General features: G+C 44.1%; 1 protein-coding gene across 15 annotated transcripts in view; it reads left to right on the top strand.

Annotated features, from left to right (window-relative positions):
- Dscam2 (Down syndrome cell adhesion molecule 2) overlaps nucleotides 1-21768 on the top strand; it is a 33266-nt gene that overhangs the window by 8623 nt on the left and 2875 nt on the right. The window contains exons 6-21 of one of the 15 annotated variants that reach the window (XM_070214682.1): nucleotides 1475-1923; nucleotides 2643-2787; nucleotides 6888-7039; nucleotides 8952-9224; nucleotides 10505-10789; nucleotides 14168-14287; nucleotides 14657-14830; nucleotides 14953-15103; nucleotides 15165-15445; nucleotides 15528-16013; nucleotides 16520-17836; nucleotides 18313-18603; nucleotides 18658-18807; nucleotides 19212-19375; nucleotides 19848-19974; nucleotides 20707-20797. In XM_070214682.1, coding sequence (XP_070070783.1) covers nucleotides 1475-1923; nucleotides 2643-2787; nucleotides 6888-7039; nucleotides 8952-9224; nucleotides 10505-10789; nucleotides 14168-14287; nucleotides 14657-14830; nucleotides 14953-15103; nucleotides 15165-15445; nucleotides 15528-16013; nucleotides 16520-17836; nucleotides 18313-18603; nucleotides 18658-18807; nucleotides 19212-19375; nucleotides 19848-19974; nucleotides 20707-20797 — 4656 coding nt within the window. Of the gene's footprint in view, nucleotides 1-1474; nucleotides 1924-2642; nucleotides 2788-6887; nucleotides 7040-8951; nucleotides 9225-9818; nucleotides 10107-10504; nucleotides 10790-14167; nucleotides 14288-14656; nucleotides 14831-14952; nucleotides 15104-15164; nucleotides 15446-15512; nucleotides 16014-16519; nucleotides 17837-18312; nucleotides 18604-18657; nucleotides 18808-19211; nucleotides 19475-19847; nucleotides 19975-20333; nucleotides 21685-21768 lie in introns of those variants that run through there. The other 14 variants (XM_070214683.1, XM_070214677.1, XM_070214674.1 and 11 more) reach the window with 14 other exon arrangements.

The raw sequence follows: 21768 nt of genomic DNA, 5'->3' as shown, positions 1-21768 counted from the left end.
TATTTTTAATAATTTACCGCGGAAGTCTATTAAATATAACATTCCAAAATAAACTACAGTCTTTAATAAGTATTAAAAAATATATTTCTAGTTTTTAGAGTTTAATTGGTTTTTAGTTTTTAATAAATTCAGTAGTCGTCATTACCGAAAAAATCAAAAAATTCCTAATTGAAAATCATTTTTCCCCGTGCAATGGCAATAATGCCATGCTGGTGTGAGTTAATTGGAACGCATACATCTATAAAATGTGCGACCAGGGCATTTAGTTTGCCAGCCAAATAAATAAACAACCGCTTCGGGGGTCAGAAGAGGGCAGTTGAGGGGGGTGAGGACTGTGAGCTGACGTGCACATTATTCTGTAAAATGTGTCTAAAGAGTTGGCAATGTGTTGCCTTAATTGAAATGTGAGCTAAAAGCGTTAGTTAACTTTCTCGACAGCCGACGGGTCGTATGCGTTATGCAGCGTAACGTACACCCTTGTTCGGCAACAATGGCCCAGGACCTAGGTAATGATGTGTATACAGTAGGGATAGAAAGTCTGCAGCCACATCGAAAACATATACACGATGTGCCCATAATTACGCTTTGATAAGCAGGCGAGTAATGTAAGATCTGAGGGGTTTGGATCGGTGGACGTGGACGTGGCACAATGTCAGACTGCTGACAGAAAACAAAAGAATCTATAAGCAGCGGGATGGGCGGGCTCACATATAGATAGATTGCTGTGCCAGGGGAAAAAAACTTGTAGCCATTTCATAATTAATACAACAGAGCGGGACGAGGTCCTACGAGAAGAGGGATAATGAGCGAGGCAAAGGATTAATGCAACATTAAACAAAAGGGACCACCAGGCACAGACATCGGGGGATGAAGGATAGGAGATATGGGATAAAGAATGCCAAAGGTATTCGCTCCATCAGGTCTTGAACTTTGCTCGGTTGGCTGATAGTTCCAATGAGAACACCCTTTCAATATTGTGCAAAACTTTGACAGCCATCGGATGCTAGATTTTCTCGGGGAACCAGATGGTCCGTGATAAATGGCCTGCAGTCGCCGAAAAGCTGAACTCCATTAATTTCAGTCAGTCTGGGAATGTATTCTATGCTCGAATTACAAAACGAAGCTTTTAATTATAAATGTACCTAGTGCGCACAGAGGGAAGTGCAATCAGATATTAAGAGCTTTAAATATTTAAATTCAGTTTGATTGCTAGTATAAAATATTGTTAGATGATTCAACTAAAATATAGTACAACATTTTAAGTAAAATTCTTCATGTAAGTTTTTCTATTTAATTTTTATTTCTTGTGCATAAAGCATGTTTCCCGACTGCACTGAATAATGGAATAGATTGCAATAACCACAGATTCTCGTTCCATTCCTTTTTAAAAATTTTCCAATTGAAATCGCGATTAATGGAGTCGATTTACAATAGTCTGATCCACATAAATCTTACATTTCCCCCGTCCCCGCAGCTGGTTCACCCACAATGGAGCCGGACCCCTGCCCGTACTGAGTGGTCCTCGTGTCCGCCTGCTCGGCCCTATCCTGGCCATCGAGGCCGTGACCGGCGAGGATTCCGGAGTCTACAAGTGCACGGCCGGCAATGTGGGCGGCGAGGCCAGTGCCGAGCTCCGGCTGACGGTGGCCACGCCCATCCAAGTGGAAATCTCGCCGAATGTCCTCAGCGTTCACATGGGCGGCACCGCGGAGTTCCGCTGCCTGGTCACCAGCAACGGCAGCCCGGTGGGGATGCAGAACATCTTGTGGTACAAGGACGGCCGCCAGCTGCCCTCCTCGGGACGCGTGGAGGACACGCTGGTGGTGCCGCGCGTGAGTCGCGAGAACCGCGGAATGTACCAGTGCGTGGTGCGACGGCCCGAGGGCGATACGTTCCAGGCCACCGCCGAGCTCCAGCTGGGAGGTGAGTGCACAAAATATTGAAACACTGGGGAAGGAAAAGTTGCAGTTTAAGATTTGATTTATATAATAATTTTAATGAAGATAATTGGTACTGACGTTTTTTATTTCAATGTTTTTCCTTTAACGACATCTTAAAACTATAAATAAAGCAGCAGAAAACTGTATCAAGTGCCAAAGAAAATTGTTTGATGCTTCAAGTGGATCCCAATAATAATGTACTAGTTTACTACTACAGAAATTTAAAAAAATATATATACGATTTTTTATGTATGTATTTAATATTCACTTTTTTTTACCAAAAATTGAAACCCAAAGGTTTAAATACGATTAAAGTAAAAATCCTTTCTACAAAAAAAGGAGAGAAAAATTCCTTACTTTAAATCCCTAATTAAAAAAAATTCATTTTGTCCAAAACAAAGCAACCAAGTGTCCCAAAATGGAATGTCATACCAAGATGAGTTTTTTTTGAAAAAAAGTGATGTAACCCCTTTTAAGTATTAGTATTAATTTACAAGTCATTTTTCTTAAAGATTTATTTTCAGTGTATTTTATACAACATTTTCTTGTATTTTAATTTCGAATTTATAAATCTATTGTTTTCTAACTTATAAATCCTTCTTTCCTCGATTTTTGGGCCCGTAATCCTCAGTGAATTGGACTAGCTTATCGTTAAAATATTAATGTGACCTCTTGCCACGACATTCTCCTTTTTCTCCCCAGATGCGCCGCCCGTTCTTCTGTACAGCTTCATCGAGCAGACCCTGCAGCCGGGACCAGCTGTGAGCCTCAAGTGCTCCGCTGCCGGCAATCCTACGCCGCAAATTTCATGGACACTGGACGGATTTCCGCTGCCATCAAACGGAAGGTAATTGAACTTGTTGAAAGGGGGCGAAAAGGGGGATGAAACTGGGGCGTAAAAAGGGGGTGAAAATAGGGAGGGGTTTCGTGATGGGCTTGGCAATGGCAAACGGCAGAGGCGGCGCTGTGGGCGCCCAGTAAAAATTTATCTCAACTGCGGCTCCCGACTGTGGCTGCGGTTGCATTTATTGCACTCGTTGTGTGTGTGTGCCTTCCGCTTTTCCCTTCATATTTTCCTTTTTTTCCATTTTTTTTTGCGCTTTCCTTTCAAAAACATTGCCCCACGAATATATAGAAAAACATATACATATATAGAAAGTGGCTGCCGACTGCCGCGCCTACAAAGGTGGGTGGTTTGGGTCGCCTTCGTCTGCTCCAGCGTTCATTCACTCCTGTTCCTGCGACTGTAAATGTATCTGTATCTGAATCCGAGTCCGTAAATGTATGCATATATGTGTATCTGTGTTTGCGTCTGGCCCAAGGTTTCGACTTTGCCTTTCTATTTGTTAATTAAGCCTGGTCGGCCAAGCGCCGGCAGTAGCCTTACGCATTTAAGTGCATTTTTAGCTGGCCCGCTGCCAACTAAATTGAATCGAATGCGGCTCTTTAATGACATTGACATTTGCATTGGCCGAATAAAATCGAAGAGATCGCATCAAATTGAATCCAGACTCCACAAATAGTTGACGGTTGGCTCCAGTGTGCAGGCAAATAAAATGCAACAGCGAATCGATTGATTGGCAATTCGGTCTGCGACATTGTCAGTGGCATTCATTTGATTTTTATCGTACTCCCCGTACCTGCTGGCAAACTCTATTTTCATCTTTTTTTTCTTTTTTTTTATTCCTGCTTCATTTGCAGTTCGTTGGCAGCTGCCACTAATTGTTTGAGTTACGTCTGTAATGATTTGCAAGTCAAAGTTTTCGCCCCGTCCCACTGTTGACTTCTGTTGTTGATTAAAAATACCATCATCACCATCAGGAAAATCAGGAAAATCATCAGCGTTCTATTTGCACTCGCTTTTTGGCTGTGGCTCTTGCTTAGTGGAAAGCAGTAAAATAAAAACTAAGGCAACCGTGTCCTGATTGTTGTCCTGCGTCGCCCAGCTGTGCAATATTTTAATTAAAACTTATGCAATATGTCGAGAGCAGGAGACGAGATCCCATCAACTTGATAGGATAGTGAGCTTTTAAAGACTTTAAGGGATTCGTTTTAAAAATACCTCTTAGTTTGAGAAAAATTGTAAATAATATTTTAGATTTCTGTAGATAACTGAAAAACTGCAGAATTTTTTTTCTTATAAAAAAGTGTTAAAAAATCTGTAATTAGTTTACGAGATCGTCCTTAAAGGTCCTCAGTTTCAACAGGAAGACATCAGGCTCCATTAGTTGTAAGCCATTTAAAAGTTCATAAAAATATGACTCGATTTTATGCATGTAAGGCACTTGAAACTGCAACTTGGGGCTCTGGACGACATCGCCATGAATTTGCTTTGCTCAAGTGGTCATCCTTGCCAGGGTCCTTCGGTCCTGACCACTCACTCCACCACTCCAGTGCAAAAAGGTCCAGGAAGATGGCTTGACCACAAGGCAAAATTGATTACAAAAATTTGTGTGTTATGTGGTCGGTGTGAAAATTTGCTTTCGGAAACTTGTGCGGACATGCAGACGCCGGTGGCTTTAATTTAAAAGTTATCTGAGCAACACAATTTTGACACATAATACCCGCAGGCATTATCCTGGCGTCGCTGGCAACCTAATTTGCCAGGATGCCAGCATCCTTCGCAATGCTGCTGAAATGCTCTTGCCGTTTGCGTTGTTATTGCCGAGTTTTAAGTGGTTTACATTATTCGGTTTAAAGGTATATCAACTTGGTAAGTGTATTTATTTAATACACAGACGAGTCGGAGTGGCAGGCAGACAGACAGACGGGCAAACAGGCAAGCGGAAAAGCGGGGGGAAATGGGGAGTCGGAAAAGCTAAGGAAAGGCGGGGGGCAGACGCCTCGAGGCGGAAATTAAATGATTGCGCGCACGAGGTAACGCAACACTCAAACGCTCATTTTACGCCATTTTCAAAAGTTTGTCTGCGGCGCTACCAGAAAACTCAGGCCCACACAGTTTGAGGAAGCGTCTTCCTCCTGTTTTTCGCCGGCATTTCCCCTACAGATTTCCTCAGCTTTTCCTGTGGAGCTGCTAAGACGTCGACGGAGGCGTGTGTGCGTGATGCGTTCGTCTACAACTGCAGGCGTTATGGAAATGTGTGTAATTTTGGCCTAAATGAGAAAACGCTTAAGCTGCAGGAGGAACGCTTTTTAAGCAATATAATGCCATGTGAATTAGAGTGAACCCGGGTTTTAATTAAAAATTTTAAGTCTACTTAGTGCGGCCTAAAACAGGGGATTTATTTAACACATTCGTTACTTATACAAAAATGTATAAATATTTTGTTACACCACTTACATAAAAACGTTTCCATTTGGGAAAAACAAAAAAGGTGATCAGAAAAATAATTATATATAATTTACGCTATTTATTTAAGTAAATTTTTATTTATTTTTAATGATAGGTGTTTAAGAGTTTATTTTACAAATACACCCTTATGAAGGTCCACCCTTTTGCGCTTAATCTGTGCCTGCAAACTAACCTGATTGGGATGTAAGTGCAAACTCGATTCGGGTAAATTGAAATTCATAATTTTTCGTAAACTTTCGCCACGAAACTTTTCGCAAGTGGCACCTACAGAAATTCTTGCTGCTGTTTCTTTTTTTGGCTGGCTGGAATTAAGCCACCCACAGAGCCGGGCACTCACTCGGCAATCAGCTAAAACAGCACACAAAAGCCGCGCCAAGCTATTAGGTTTATATTGTTGCAGCCAAAGCGTTTTACGCTCCACACATACAAACACTGGCAAACGAACACACACACAGTTAAACTTCTGCAATGCCGTTTAAGCTGGCAGGCGGATGTGGGGATGCGGATGAGGATGCGGATGTGAGCGACTTTGTTGCAATTTTGTCCTCGCCATTGTTTCAATGCGCTCAAGTGCTGCAGTCCACGACTGAGTGTCTCCATTTTTACCCCACTGTGAGTGTGTGTATTTCTGCCAGCTTCATTTTCATTTAACTACAGTTGCTGTTTTTACAAGCCTGGGCACACTCCATAAAGATTTTTCGGCTTGACTTGGCCACTCTTTCTGGGGAAATCAGCGCTCGCTGTGCATTCATAAGCCCCACGCCATTCGGCCATTCCCCTTTGGGCCGCAGGATGCGGCTGCTGCAAAAGTTAATTAAAATTGTAATTACTTTGCCTCCGCCATTATTGTTCCGGCTCCAACTCCGACTTCCGACTGCGGCCGTAATGCCAATTGAAAAGTTGCCACCGAGCCGGGCCACAAACTAATGAGCCGGCGGGTGTGTGCTGGCTTAGATCTCCCAGTTCCCTTCACAATCCCCAATCCCTTTCTCAATCCCAGCCATATAAGATGCCGCAAAAGCCGATTGTGCGAGCGCCACATGGCGTATGCGTAACAATGTTGCCTGTAATTAATGTCTGTGCCAATAAAAGGAGGCGAGGCAAACAATGGAACCAACGCAGAACTTAATGCCAACTTGAGCGCCTCCATGAAATCCTTTCTCCACTCATTATTTGTGCCGAGGCGTAACGGCCGCATTAAGTGGAAGTCGTTTCGTGGGCGTGGCACATGACATTGACAGCAATATGGAAACTATGCTAAGCCCCCTCCGACAGCTCGACTGACAGCCTTCATTACGACTAAATATGGCAACGAAAAAATAAGAAAAAAAAATGCGAAAATGCGAAAAACTAGCGCAGAAATACGACAAAAACAAAATGAAGCCTACAGCCAAAAGGGATTTGGGTCAGGCTGCATTTTTGAAGTGTGCCTAGCTGATGAGTATGCAAGTGCAGTGGTGTGTGTGTGGTATGCTTAAATATGCAGCTTTTGCAGCTCGAAAACAAGAAAACCATTGTAGAACACCGCACATTGCGCATACGCCGCGTGCAACCGCTGAAAATCGCAACCAGCCCAATATTAATGTGTTCTCTGTGCTCTCATCCAAAACCTTCATCTTTTTTTGCCATTGCAGATTTATGATCGGACAATACATCACCGTGCATGGCGATGTAATTAGTCATGTTAACATAAGCCACGTCATGGTCGAGGATGGTGGCGAGTACGCCTGCAACGCCGAGAATCGAGCGGGAAGAGTGCAGCATGCGGCGCGCTTGAATATTTATGGTATGTTGTGTTCACACTTAAAGTCGAGGCTTAGACAGATGCATAGCGAAAAATACTATTAATAAATATTATTTAATATTATCTTAAAAGTAGAAACAATTAGCCAAGGTTTAAAGTATTTATTAAGCTTAAACTGTTGATAGTTTAATTTATAAACATTCAAATATTGCAATAATAGTTTCTTTAAACTCGGGAATCATTTTGAAAATATTTCAGACTACTTTTGTACATTTTCCCTCTGTGCAGCTACAAATATGGCCAGCTACTTACATATGCACTTAAACGTTCGCCCAGCTGGAGGCTGGCTCCTCTTTCTTTTTGGCATTTGCCTACTTTTGCCTGATTTTGTTTTACAACACGTTTGCCATGTTCTCAGTTCGGTTCCCCCCCGGTTTGGCCCGATCCTTTGGGCCGTTCCGCCTCCCCTGCAAGTTTACTTTTGTGCCTTTGCAGCAGTGAAGTGTTGTTCGAGGCGCACACTTTTGTTGAACATGGCTTTCGGCTGGCTGCAGTGCTTTTCCCCTTCAAAGACCCTCCTCCAACCCCCCCACCGATAGTCCAGAAAATCCACCCGAAAAGCCACCCAGCTTCCATTTTCCCAGCTCCCAGCAGCGCGCGCAACATCTGCCTTGTTTTTGCAAGAAATCAAATATTTTTGTGTCGCCAGGCAAACAAAATGGCGTTGCCAGCGAGAAAGGAAGCAGGAGCAGGAGTGCAAACACAAAACGACAGCGGCGGCAAAAACTGCGCCATGTTTACAAAGTTTTGCAGTGAAAAAGTTGAAAAATAAAGTCAAGTAAATTCACGAAAAATCCCTTCTCGACTAAACGATGCTCTGCTGGTTGGATACGAGAAATAAAAAAAAGAAAATGGGGAAAAATCTCAGTCCCTGTTCGACATTTATCACTCAAATCAAATAAACCAAGGGATGCCTTTTCCTTGGGCCAAAGTTAAAGACCCAAGTGATTCGGTATGATAATCAAATAAAAAGAAAAAGTATGTCAGAAGCACTACCTTCCCTTCTTCCATTCAAGTCCTTTGACAATTTCCGCATACCCTGCAAGCATTGTTTGCCGACGGTTCGCAAAAAGGAGCAAATGAATCCCGCTGCCACCATCATCATTTAGTTTAAAGCTCGGCGATGTCGCTGATTGCGCGACTTGGTAATGGCGGTGATTACAAAAATCTCCATCCACTCCGCCGAAAACACGGACACAGAGACCACGTATGACGTGCTCGAAAATTATGCATATTCCGCAGAAAAAAAACAGTCAGCCCACGAGGCAACCAAAGGCAACCCGGAGGCAACCGCTCCTTCAACTGCTGCCACCGACCGACAGTTGCTGCATTATTTCCTTCCACGTTCCCGAAAAGTGTTTTGGCGGAGGGCACGGGCACAGGAGACAGGACGAAACCAGCCAGGATATGCATATTACATTGTGCTCGGCTTCCTGTTGTCTGCACAGAGAAAAATACTAGGAAAATATTTAAAAATGGCAAATATAATGAAAAATTTATTTAAATTAAAATTGTTAGAAAATATGAAAAATAAGAATTAGAAATTTTGAAGAAAAATTATCATATAAAAAATTATTTATAGACATTTAAAGTCATATCTCAATTATCCTCTGTTGGTCAATCAAATAATACCTTTTCATTTAGACTAAAAATAGGGGAAAATAGTCGTTATGTTGTTATTTAATTGGTATTTTATTATTTATTTTTCTTAATATTTTTTCCCAGCTTAGCTGCTCCTTGTGGAGCCCCTGCTTTCTCCTGTATTTGTAGTTGTTTACTGCATTATTAAAAAAGCAACGTGCGCGCAAATCTGTTAAGCATTTACAATTCCCCCCATAGCTCTCCATCGCAGCCCCCTTAAACCCACCAACTGATGCCACTTTTTCCGTGACAGGTCTTCCGTACATTCGACTGATTCCGAAGGTAACCGCCGTCTCCGGCGAGACATTGAATCTGAAGTGCCCGGTGGCCGGCTATCCCATCGAGGAGATCCACTGGGAGCGGGGCGGACGGGAGCTGCCCGATGATATACGGCAGCGTGTCCAGCCGGACGGCTCGCTGACCATCAGCCCGGTGCAGAAGAACTCCGATTCCGGGGTGTACACGTGCTGGGCGAGGAACAAACAGGGTCACAGCGCCCGGCGGAGTGGCGAGGTGACGGTCATAGGTTAGTATGTGAGACGAGAAACTAAGAACCCAAAGAAAACCCAGGAAAAACAAACAAAAAACGAGTACAAAAAAAATAGATGAACAAGAGGAGGTCGAGGTTGGTTTCTTTCACAGCTTTTTCAGCAACGATGACATCAAGCGGCGGGCTACGAAACGAAGTGAAAATTGCATTTTAATTATTAACAGCAAACTAAGTAGTTTCCTATGGCGCTTCAAGTTGTCCCAACCTTTTTGCCAACCTTTTTGCATAACTTTTCTCTTACTTTTTTCACTTTTTGCGATTCTGCTTAATTTTGTTTTGTTTTGGCTCTCAGCCGGGTGTGTGTACAAGTTCCTTTTTGCCTCTGCTGTAATTAAATATGCGCAATAATCTAAGCTTAAAAGTTGGTAAATTAAAAAAAAAAAGCGAGAAAAGGAAGCTGAAGGAGAGCAACGGCAAGCGGTTCCGTTTTTTTCATTAGTGTTAATGTTAATGAATTCGCGCCCTAATGAAGCGCCGCGCTGATTAAATTTTCATAAATCGCAAACCTTTTTGCCCGGCTCCTTCTGCTTCCCCCCTTTGGCTCATCAATCCTTGGCTGATCCCTTGCAGTGCCGCCGAAGCTCAGTCCCTTCCAAACGAGCATCCTGCAGCTGAACATGGGCGATCGGGCCTCGCTCACCTGTTCGGTGGTGAAGGGCGATCTTCCATTGACCATCAACTGGCGCAAGGACGGCCGCCCCATCGATCCCACCCAGCACATGTCGGTGAAACAGGTGGACCAGTACAACAGCATCCTGGTAATCGAGAACCTGGGCAGCGATCACACCGGCAACTACTCCTGTGTGGTGCGCAACTCGGCCGCCGAGGTGGAGAACTCGCAGGCCCTGCTGGTCAATGGTAAAAATAACGATCGACTTGAGTCCGAGCTAGCCAGTTATCCAGTTATCCAGTATCCGTAATCCCGTTTAGTTGCAAGTAGTTGAGTTTCCTTTCGTATGCACTTTGATTCCATGTACCATGTAACACAGAACCATTGAATTGCATATACCTATACTTTATATATTCTTGCTATCCTTTGTAAATGATGTTTCCACTTTCGGAATGTTTGTACAAGATTAAGTAGCGTTTTCATTCGAATGTGTTAACAAAACTGCGAAGGTTTACAGAGCGTACAAATTGACAATCGAGAATCAAGAATCAGCAATCAACAATCAACGTGGGAATCTCGCAGGTGTCGCCGTCTCCTCTCACCAGTGCCAATCTTAACCCGTTTCGCCTGATCTTTCCTCTTGCAGTGCCGCCGAGCATAGAACCGTTCGCCTTCCAGGAGGGCTTGGCCGAGGGCATGCGGACGAGGACCGTCTGCGGGGTGTCCCGGGGCGATCCGCCGCTGAAGCTCATCTGGCTGAAGGACGGTGATCCGCTGCCCGACCTTTTGGGGGCCAATGTCACCATGCTAGACCAGTACAGCTCGCTGCTCAGCATTCCATCGCTGTCGGCCACGCATTCCGGCGAGTACACGTGCGTGGCCAAGAATCCGGCGGCCGAGATCAAGTATACGGCCCTGTTGCAGGTCAAAGGTAGCGTACTAGCGTACCCATCACCACAGTTAAACACCAGACACGAAAAGAGAAAAATACTAAAATATCAGAGCCTTTGGTTGTCGAAGCTATCATTAAATAAAAGTATTTCGTAGAAACTTGAGGGTTTCAAAACAATTATTGAACCGTCTATAAGTATGCAATACAATTTTCGTTTACAAAACGAGGAAGGCAAATAGTAAGAAGGTAAAATTAATTGCATACTTATAGGCGCAGAATAAATGTTTTCAAGTCCTTAGTGGCTTTTTTAATGAGGACCATAAGTGATAATATTAAAGATATATTTTTTAAACATTTTAACGACTTTACCAAACATGGCGATATTTTTTCTCTTCACACACAATTAACAAAAACACACGCATACAAAACTAAGCGAACTTCACTTGCCCCTAAATAACTTTTTGCTTTCCCGCTGATGTATTCAAGAACAGCTTCTTAATGGTATTTTCAGTTGTTGATGATATTTTTGGTTGATTTTTAACAACAAAGAATAACAATAGGCTGATCCAGCTTTTTTTGGGCTCTCGATTAGCTCCGGCGCAACTGAACGTTGCCCAGCCCGAAGGCCCTTTGATTTTTTGACTCTCACTAAGAAAAAGAACTCCCCATAACTCCATAAAAACGTACCGCTTAAAAACCCCGAAAAACCCTACTAATCTACAATTAAGAGTTCCCCGCCACCCTTAAGTCGCTTTGGCACGCTGTGGGTTTTTTTGACAACCGTCTCACCAGGTAAACCGTTTTAACTGCACTGCTTCTTATGCGCTTCGTAACCAAAAATCTAACAAATTACATACGTATCAAGCTTATGAATATCTCTTTTGATTTGCTGCATATTATTTGAACCGCTTCTTACACGAAAAGTCGGGTTTTTTAGATGCATAAATTATGTGCGCTCTCCGGGCGAAATTCAATTGGCGGTCCCTCATTTTCGAGAGCTCGGAGGGCGCACAGCATTCGTGATTAGCTGTAATTTATAATTTATACAAATACTCTTGCATAAACATGGAAAAATAAGCTGCTTTAAGATTCATTTGCCTTATTCGCTATATCCTTTTTTTGGTTGCCGGCCATTGGGCTGCTGCTCGGTCTGCAGGATAAATGCAGAAACTCCTCCGTTACCCTTGGCTCCTCTCTTCATTTTTGACTTGCAGCTTCCGAAAACTCAACTTCATCTACTATGCTCAATGTGCTGTGCTTAATTAACGAACGAATAAACAAGGCGAGCGCTGAAAAAGAATGAGTTCGCATAAAAGCCAACAATCCACCCAAAATCCGCCGAAGATGCTATGAAACTCGCGCTTACGCTTCAATTTGGTTTTGGCCTCTCTAATCGCTTACTATATTTCCACACCGAAACAAATTTATTGATCATTAAATTTAATTTAATTGATACAAATTTTAAGTACAACCAATTTTATTTAATTTAACTTTTGGTATCTGGAGAATTTAGTAAATTCAGTAAATTTAAATAATTTATAAAAATAATTCTAATAACTTATAATTTATAATTTGTCGAAAATTCTAATCTAAAGATGTGGAAAATAAAGTTACAGTTTTAATACCAGCAATTTGTTTCGGTGTACAACCCCTTTCGCTTGTGTGAGTGCCTGATTGCCTGTGTGTGTGCGTGTGAATGACAAAACGCTTAAACATAATCCCATTGCAGAGCAAAGTGAACTAAACCACAAAAATAAAGAAAATAAATTAAGGAGAACGAACCGAAAATAAATGGATAAGAAACTTAAAGCTTCGCAGTATTTGCTAATGTAGTTGAGAATGAATGTTTTTATCTAGAAGCGGCCAGCGAGCTGCACTTTTTGTTTCTGCATGCCGACTGTACATGGTAGAAATGCAATTTTTAGTTTGCTCTGTGCCATCTGCATGCGCGTAGTGCTGTGACAAATGAATTTTAATTTCCATTTATTTATGATTTGCTTGCTCTCTCTTCGTTTCGTCCTCCTCGGTTCTTAAGCTCTGGTTTTAATTCGTTTTTGGGTTCTCCTCCTTTCACACACAGATTGCTCCGTTAAGCTTTTTCCACCCGATTTCGCCAGCCAGTCTCGGGGGTGGGCAATTATATTTATTTTCATTTGCCAAGCAAAGCGCTTGACGTACACAGTTTTCAAAATTTAATTTATTTATTTTGCCAATGCCCCATTTCCATTTTCCATTTTCCCGGGCTGACGCTGCTGTGTTGTTGTGTGCAAAGATTTTTTCCGTATTCGAATTAGACACGCTGTCCCCAAGAACCCCACGAACCCCGAACCCCAAACGCTTTGTACTACTGCAAAATAATCCCTGAGAAAAAATACCGTCATAACCAGAAATCATTTTAATTAATACTTTGCCCTGGGCCAGATGTTAATTTCATTTGGAGCTCTATAATTTGCTCCTTGTTCGGGTTTAATTTTTAATTAATATTTTTCATTTCGTTATTGCTGCACAAACAAAGGCTGGCAATTAAATGCAGCTGCTAAGTAAACAGTTTATAATTTATTGAAAACGCCAGTCCACTGGAATGGACAGGAGGTGTTTTGGGGGGTGATTTTTATTGAAATCCCATTTTATTGTTTTCGCTTTTTTCGTGTTTTGTTAGCTGCGTGTTCAACTATAAAACTCACACTACGTTCACATTTATGTTGCGCATTCTATAATTTCTATGCAAATATATTTTCAATTTCGCTTCTGGCATGCCTTTGTTATTTAATTTATGCGCCGAATATACCAGAACATATTAAGCCTTTTTTGCGATTTTTTTAAACAACCATCAAAGTACCGTGAGGCACAGAGCGTGGGCGAATCAAAGAAAACACACAAAAGAGAAAGCGATCAATTTGAATAAACGAAAAAGAAATAAAAATAAAATCCTTGCACACCAACAAATGAAATCATAATTAATTTACCCCACGGACATTCCTAAACGATTCCCCATAAACATGAAAACCTGAAAGAGTAAACATTAATTTTTGTTCCATTTTTGACTGAGTTGCATATGAAATTCTTTTTGTATTTGATTTTGAAAGCAAACCACCCAAAAGCAAACTATCCTTTTGTATATTAGTTGAAAAGTTCCTACTATATTGCTACCACTATTCAACCAGTTTTTACATTTGTGCTAGGCACAATGAAAATCTTAAGATCGTAAACAGCAAAATTCTTTTATGCCGTTTTTTACTTTGCCAGAAATCTTCACTTTTCCTCTCTGTCTCTGTCTCTCTCTCTCTATAACTCTCTCTAAGAACCATTACTCTTACTGTATGTCTTAGCAGTTTTCATTTGAATTATTCGTTCTGTGCTCCCAGCCATTTTCCAAGTAAACTAACTAACTCTTCATATCACGCATACGCCCCGTAGTGCCGCCTCGCTGGATTGTCGAGCCCGTGGACGCGAATGTAGAGCGCAACCGCCACATTATGCTGCATTGCCAGGCGCAGGGTGTTCCAACACCGAGTATAGTTTGGAAGAAGGCTACAGGTAAGAATCTTTTTAAGGGTAGTAAATACTTTGAATCAATATTGCATATTTCCAAGTTTATAATTTTAAATGTAGATATTAAATTAAATATTTTAAATCCCAATTAAAGTAATTTATTACTTGTTAAAGTGTTGTTCAATTGTTAAAAAATATTTTAGATTATTTCATTTGTACAAAATTATACAAAAATGTATTTTAAACATAAAAAAATTATATTGCATTCTTATTTTATTACCTGAAAATCACTAATTAGTTTTATTAATTAAAAATTAACAATAGTATATTTTAATAAAAAGGATATATATTTTGAGTGCAGATATCGCAGCCGGATTAACCCACTTTCCACGATTTTTCAATGACACTTTACAGGCAGCAAATCGGGCGAGTACGAGGAGGTTCGCGAGCGTCCCTTCACCAAGCTCCTGGGCAACGGCTCCCTGCTCCTGCAGCACGTTAAGGAGGATCGCGAGGGCTTCTATCTGTGCCAGGCCAACAATGGAATCGGCACCGGCATCGGAAAGGTCATCCAGCTGAAAGTGAACTGTGAGTATTTCAGCAGAGAGAGGGGGAAAGCTGCTCTGGCAATTTGGTTAATTGCTCTGCCTTGGAGGCCCTGCGGGAATCACGGCCGTAATTAAAATGGGCGAAATGCTTGCCATTTTCAGCCTCGCCGTACTTCTCCTCGACTTCCCGCTCCGTGATGGTGAAAAAGGGCGACACGGCGCTGCTTCAGTGCGCCGTTAGTGGCGACAAGCCGATTAACATTGTTTGGATGCGCTCGGGCAAGAATACGCTGAATCCATCAACCAATTACAAGTGGGTGATTTTGCTTGAATTCTGGAGAAACGAAACTGAATCCTTCTTCATTCCCCTTCAGAATCTCGGTGAAGCAGGAGGCCACGCCGGACGGAGTGTCTGCGGAGCTGCAAATCCGCACTGTGGATGCCACCGACAGTGGTCCGTACTTCTGCAGGGCCAGCAATCTGTACGGGAACGATCAGCAGCTGGTGCAGCTGCAGGTCCAGGAGCCACCACTGCCGCCCAGCGTCCTGGAGGCGGCGATGATCAGCAGCCGATCGGTGAACATCAAGTGGCAACCGAAGACTCTGGGCACGGGCGATGTGACCAAGTACCTGGTGGAGTTCCACGAGGCAGATCGTACGTTAACAAGATTTTTTAGTAGCTTCAGATATATCATATAGGTATCATTTACCATTTAAACAAGGTTCTCTTCCACCAGCCTTGTTTGTGGAGCAGTGGCAGCAAATAGAGGTCAAGGATCCGCCGCATTTCAATGCCCTGATCGAGAACCTCAAGCCGGCGACGCGTTACGCCTTCCGTGTGATTGCCGAGGGCTCCGCAGGACGTAGTGCACCCAGCCAGGAGCTCATTGTCCGCACAGAACCACAGCGACCAGCAGGACCTCCCCTTAGCCTTTCGGCCCGACCTCTGTCCTCCACCGAGCTGCTCATCAGCTGGGTGGCTCCGCTGCCGGAATTGCGACATGGCGACATTCAGGGCTACAATGTGGGCTACAAACTGTCCAGCTCGGGGAATACGGCCTACAACTTTACCTCCGTTTCCGGGGACTACGATGGCGGCAATGGAGAGTTGCTGCTCAGTGGGTTAGCTAAGTTTGCCAGATACACGGTGGTGGTGCAGGCCTTCAATCAGGTGGGACCGGGACCTCTGTCGGAACCCACAGCTGCTCAGACAATGGAAGATGGTAATAAATGGGATGAGTTTTTATACCCCTGCAGAGGGTAATATGATTTCAGTTAGAAGTTTGCATGTCATAGCTATATCCCATAGGAATAATCGGTAAAAAAAAATGTAAAAAAATTATGTCTTGGGTGTTTTTTAACATATAACCACCTTCTTTTGGAAATACCATTTTTTATCTAATTCTGAATTTCGAATTTAATTTTATCAAAATCGGACGACTATATCGAATATATAATAGGAAAAAATTATTGCTTCGTTGGTTTTTTCGTAATCTTTTCTATTCTGGGATATGACTCTTTTTAAATATTTCCAAATTGCAATTTTAATTTTATTAAAATCGAACTACTTTATCTTATCGGAAAATTAATGAGAAATAATAGGAAATTTAACATTTTTGCGATTTGTAAACTAATAGGAATGATCTGCAAGGGTATATAAGCTTTGGCTGGCTTCATTTTTTGTTTATTTATTATTTCTAATTTAATTATATTCTCTCCCCTCATCCAGTTCCCAGTCGCCCGCCGGAGGATGTGCGCTGTGCCGCCCTGTCTTCGCAATCACTTCAGGTGTCCTGGCAACCACCGCCAATCTACCACACTAATGGCCTGCTGCAGGGATACAAGCTGATATTCGAGCCCATCATCGACGACATTCAGCCCAGCAAGGACGAGGTGGAGTCGAGGAAGACCACGGCACTCACCATGGTGCTGACGGGATTGCGCAAGTATACCAATTACAGCATTCAGGTTCTGGCCCACACACGAATGGGCGATGGTGTGGTCTCGAAGCCATTGTTTTGCCACAGCGAGGAGGATGTGCCCGAGGCACCGGCGGACATCAAGGTGGTTTCCAGCTCATCGCAGTCCCTGTACATCTCCTGGCTGCCGCCCACCGAACCCAACGGGGTGATCACCAAGTTTAGTTTGTATACCCGCGTGGTCAACGGTCGCGAGGAGCTGAACAACGAGAAGCGGAGCCTGCCGTCGCAGCAGGCTTATTACGAGGCGAAGGGTCTGCATCCGCATATGGAGTACCAGTTCTGGGTGACGGCCAGCACGCGGGTGGGTGAGGGTAAGAGCTCGCGGGTGTCCTCGCAGATCACCACGAATCGGGTGCCCGCGAGGATCATCTCCTTCGGTGGTCCCGTGGTCAGACCCTGGCGATCCACGGTGACGTTGCCCTGCACGGCGGTGGGCAAACCGAAGAGGGAGTGGTTCAAGGCGGACGTGGCTTTGCGACAGGGCGGCATGCACAACTCCCAGCTGCTGGACAGCGGGGATCTGATCATCTCCAGCCTGCAGCTGGCCGACGGAGGCAACTACAGTTGCCAGGTGGACAATGGCATTGGAACGGATCGTTTGACGCACACCCTCATGGTGCAGGTTCCGCCCACGGCGCCCGTTTTGTATGTAACCAGCGCCACCTCGAGCAGCATTTTGATGCACTGGAAGTGCGACTTCACGGGCAACGCACCCATCACCGGCTACACATTGTTCTATAGGAGGACCAATGGAAACGCAGAGGAGATGCAGTTGTCGCGACATGCCTCCAGTCACGAACTGAAGGGCTTAGTGTGTGGCAGCACGTACCAGATCCACCTGAGTGCCCAGAACAAGGTGGGCACCTCGCCCACCAGCACCATGCTCCATGTGCGCACTCAGGGTCAGTCACCTGGTCATCCTGCCTCCACCGCCCTTCTGGCCCCCAACTCGACCTCGCTGCTGGTTCGATTGCACTCCTGGCCGGACAATGGCTGTCCCCTGCTGTACTTTGTGCTGCAGTACAAGGCGGTCACCGAGGATCCGGACGCCGAATGGGTGCTGGGTGAGTTTTGTTGTTTAAATTCAACCGTTTGCTCATTGTCCGGTTAAGATATAGTTAACTGCCAGATAAATACAGTTAGTTTACAGATTAAGGTTAGATAAATACTAATCCAATAGAGTAATAGATTAACTGAATGTTTTCGTAAAATCATTTTAACCCTACGGCAAAAGTTAACGGGACGGGAGAATTCGGCCCCAAACAATATTCAATTTTGTAACATTTCTGCAGTTTTTCTTTTTATTAAGAGCTTTCTAAATATATACCTGTATCTAATTATTGCTAAAACTTCCCCATTTCAATAGAGTAAAAGAGTAACTGAATGTTTTCGTAACAAAAGTTAACTTGACATTGAGAAATCGGCCCTAAATAATATTAAATTTCATGTGTAATATTATTTCTGCATTTTTTCTTTTTTTTTAAGAGCTTTGTAAGTTTGACATCTGTACCTAATTATTGCTAAATCTTCTCCATTTCAGTATCCAATGCCCTGAAGCCACAACGTCGCATAGTGGTCAACAATCTGAAGCCATCGACCCTCTACCAACTTCGCATGGAGGCGCATAACGTGGCTGGAATCTCTCAGGCGGACTTCTCATTTGTGACCCTGACCAAGGACGGAGATCCACCGCCGCCGGAAATCGTGCATCGTGGCCATCGCGGTCAGACCACTGTGATTTTCGCCAATATGAACCTGCTCATCCCCAGCATTGCCGCCGTATCGGGATTGTTCTGCACCATCATCATGGTCATCGTCTGCTACCGACACAGTAAGCATAGCAATAAAGTCCTAACCACATTCAATGACCCACTAATTGACTCAGTGCTTAAAAATGCACCACCGCACGCAGAGCAAGCCAATCACATTCAAAAGGAATCACTCGAGAATCGAGCCAACTCAGAGGCTGCCCAGCGGGAGCGCTACTATGCCACCATTCACAAGGTGTCCATGCAGAACAACGATAAGATTCCAGGTGAGTGACTGGCTAACAAGGGGTGGCGCAGAAATCTCGGGCATAAAATATAAAAGCTTCAATAGCCAATTTCTCTGCCGCTGCGCTGCCAGCTTTTCGGCGAACACGTACTCTGTAAAGCAGAGTAACTGCAACTACTCACACAATCCCAATGCGAGTTTTCATCGTATGTGTGCTGATTCTGCTAGCAACCACTGGTTTAAAGCCATTAAAGTAAGATAAAGAAAGAATAAAATTTATTTGAAAATCAAACAATAATTCCAAGAATCGAAATCTCTTAACATCTTGGGAGTTTTGACATACTGACTGACGGGGAAACCCCTTGAGATTTCTGTAACACCCTTGATGGCTGCCTGTTTTATCCACTCGATCAGCAACGCTAACCGCCCGAGGTCTTTTCGCAGAAACCTCCGAGGACATCTCGCCGTACGCCACCTTCCAGCTGTCGGAGGCTGGGGGCAACATGTCGCAGCCGCACCACGGCGGCCCGGCCAACACGCTGCTCCACTCGTTCATGTACCACGAGCGGGCCTTGGCCGAGGGCTGCTCGTCGCCACCACCAGCCGCGGTACTGAACCCACCAACCACCACCCATCACCACCACCACCACCAACGTCCACTAAAGACAATTCATAATTATTATCAGACCTCACCGTTCCATAATATCGTGCGTTTGTTTATTCATTTCTTTGATTTAGCTCTCTCTCTCTACTGTACTCTACTCCTCCATTGATCCGTGTGGTCCTGCCACAATTAGTGTTTTCCTAAGTGTACTACGTGCTTTTTATGTTGTTCTCTGCTCGTCCATTTGTTTGTGTTTGCCCTTCAGTTCACGTTAATTGCAATGCCGTAAATCATGCGAAGGGGATCCCGACTCCCCGGATCCATGTCACCAGTCTGCCAATCTTCAGTTCCTACCCGTAACCCTTTCTTTTGTTCGAGGAGCGTTCCATCCCAGGGCGCTTTTGTAGTCGCTAGCTGCCGCATAGCCGCAGGCAGTTGCAGATCCAGACTAATTTCCCGCTCTGTTCCATGTGCAGTCCAAGAACCGGAGGCGCCACTCGAGGAAGACGGAGCCGGAGAGCGAGGAGTCGGAATCGGACCAGGACCAGCTGACCTCCAGTCGCACCGAGTCCTCCAACCAGCACGAGGGCAAGATCAAGCACAGTAAGTCCAAGTTTGGGGGAATACCTTTAAAATATTGGATGCAATTGATCAGATCATCAAAAATATAGAAGTATTCTTTTGGTTTCCATCTGCGGTGAAAGCTTTGAAGACATTTTATTTAACACAATTTTGGAGTGAAAGAAATAAAAACTAACCTTTACAAAATTCCTGGGACTTTTTAATTAAAAAAAATACTTTTTTTTACTTTAAAATTAATTTATATATAATAATTATTTTGAAAAGACTTTCACTGCAGAAATTCCTTGCTCTCAGTTCCCAGGCTTTTTGCTTTAGTTAACTTTAGCCCATAAAGTAAACTGCCCGCTGAACTCTCTTTTTGTGTTGCTTTGTTTTTGCAGACTCTAGACTAATACAACACTTTCCAAACCACAATATCTCGATAACATATCTGTAGTAGGCCAATCAGACACAGCACCAAAAACTCTACACCAACAACTAAGATCAGGCCAACAAATAAGACTAAGCCACCCGATTTGTAATTCGTAATTCGTAAATCGTGTTAGTAACAATAAGTTAGCAATAAGTACTTTTTTATTTAGTGTTCCCCCCAGCCAAAAAGAACTCTCTATCAGCCCGCTCTTTATTTTTCTGTTCTTTTCTTCCCCTCTAACATCTCCGTCTGCGCTGCGAACCACCATTGATATTGATATTGATCCGTTGATCAAACAATCCGCTGTTGCGAATTGCTGTGATTTGTACCATTTGTCGCAGGCATCATCTACCACGGAGCACAGTCAAGCACCTCCTCCGATCTGTCACCAATGTCCGAACAGAAATCATTGCCCCGCCGCGGTCGCTCCAGGTATCATCATCAGCAATATCAGTTTTCCACCAATACCACACCGCGCCACCACAACAGCAACAAAATGAACAACAACACCACCAGCAACACGAACACCACAGCCACCAATACGACAGCCACACCATCGACATCGAGCAATTCGAACAAAATTCTATCGCCGCGCGGCGGAAATCTGAAATCCATATCGAGCACCTTCAAATCGCAAGACTCCATACAGTGCCACATACCCACATTGGTCAAGTCGCCATCGATCAGTACACAGCAGCAGAAACAGTTTCACAAGCAGCAGCAGTTGCAGGGCAGTAGCACGAATCCCCAGCATAGTAGCACCTCCAATTCGAACAGTAGTAGCCTGAAGCAACAGCAGCCCCTCCTGATCACGCCCAAGCTCCATCAGCTGGATGGGTCGAGTCCCGGCTGCCAGGAGCTGATGGGGCTGGACGGGATCGGCAATGGCCACAGCCCGTTGGTAGCCTGCATGCCGCCCTCCTCACAGTTCCGCCCCATTCCCCACAAGTCCATAATGCCCGCGCATGAGCCACCGCACCACCACACGACCCACCAGCAACCACATCCCCACCAGCAGCAGCTGCAGCAGCAGTCGACCTTGCTCAACCCCTCGACGGCCATGCTCTCCTCCAAGTTCTTCACAGCGCCCACGCTGCCCAAATAGGATACGGCCAATGGGGGGAGTGAATACGTTGGTGGTGCCATGGAGGCCATGGACGGTTTCGGCTACGACAGCGGCGAGATCTCCTGCACCTACATGGACCCGATAGATCAGACATGAGACCTGGCCTACGGTGAGGTGTGCGGTCCCCCCGAGGGGGCCCGTTAAGGTAGCTTTTCACGACCTGGTAGCTCAGCTGAGATCAGTAACTATCTATTGGATAAATATTACATTTGGATGAGTTTTCTAATAAAACGTCTGAAATATTTAAAGGTGCCTAAAAGTATGCCTTGAAAAATAG

Source organism: Drosophila takahashii, chromosome 3L, assembly GCF_030179915.1.
Source record: "Drosophila takahashii strain IR98-3 E-12201 chromosome 3L, DtakHiC1v2, whole genome shotgun sequence".
Lineage (NCBI taxonomy): Eukaryota > Metazoa > Arthropoda > Insecta > Diptera > Drosophilidae > Drosophila > Drosophila takahashii.
The sequence above is the reverse complement of the archived record's forward strand: the minus strand, read 5'-3'. Positions and strand labels throughout refer to the sequence as shown.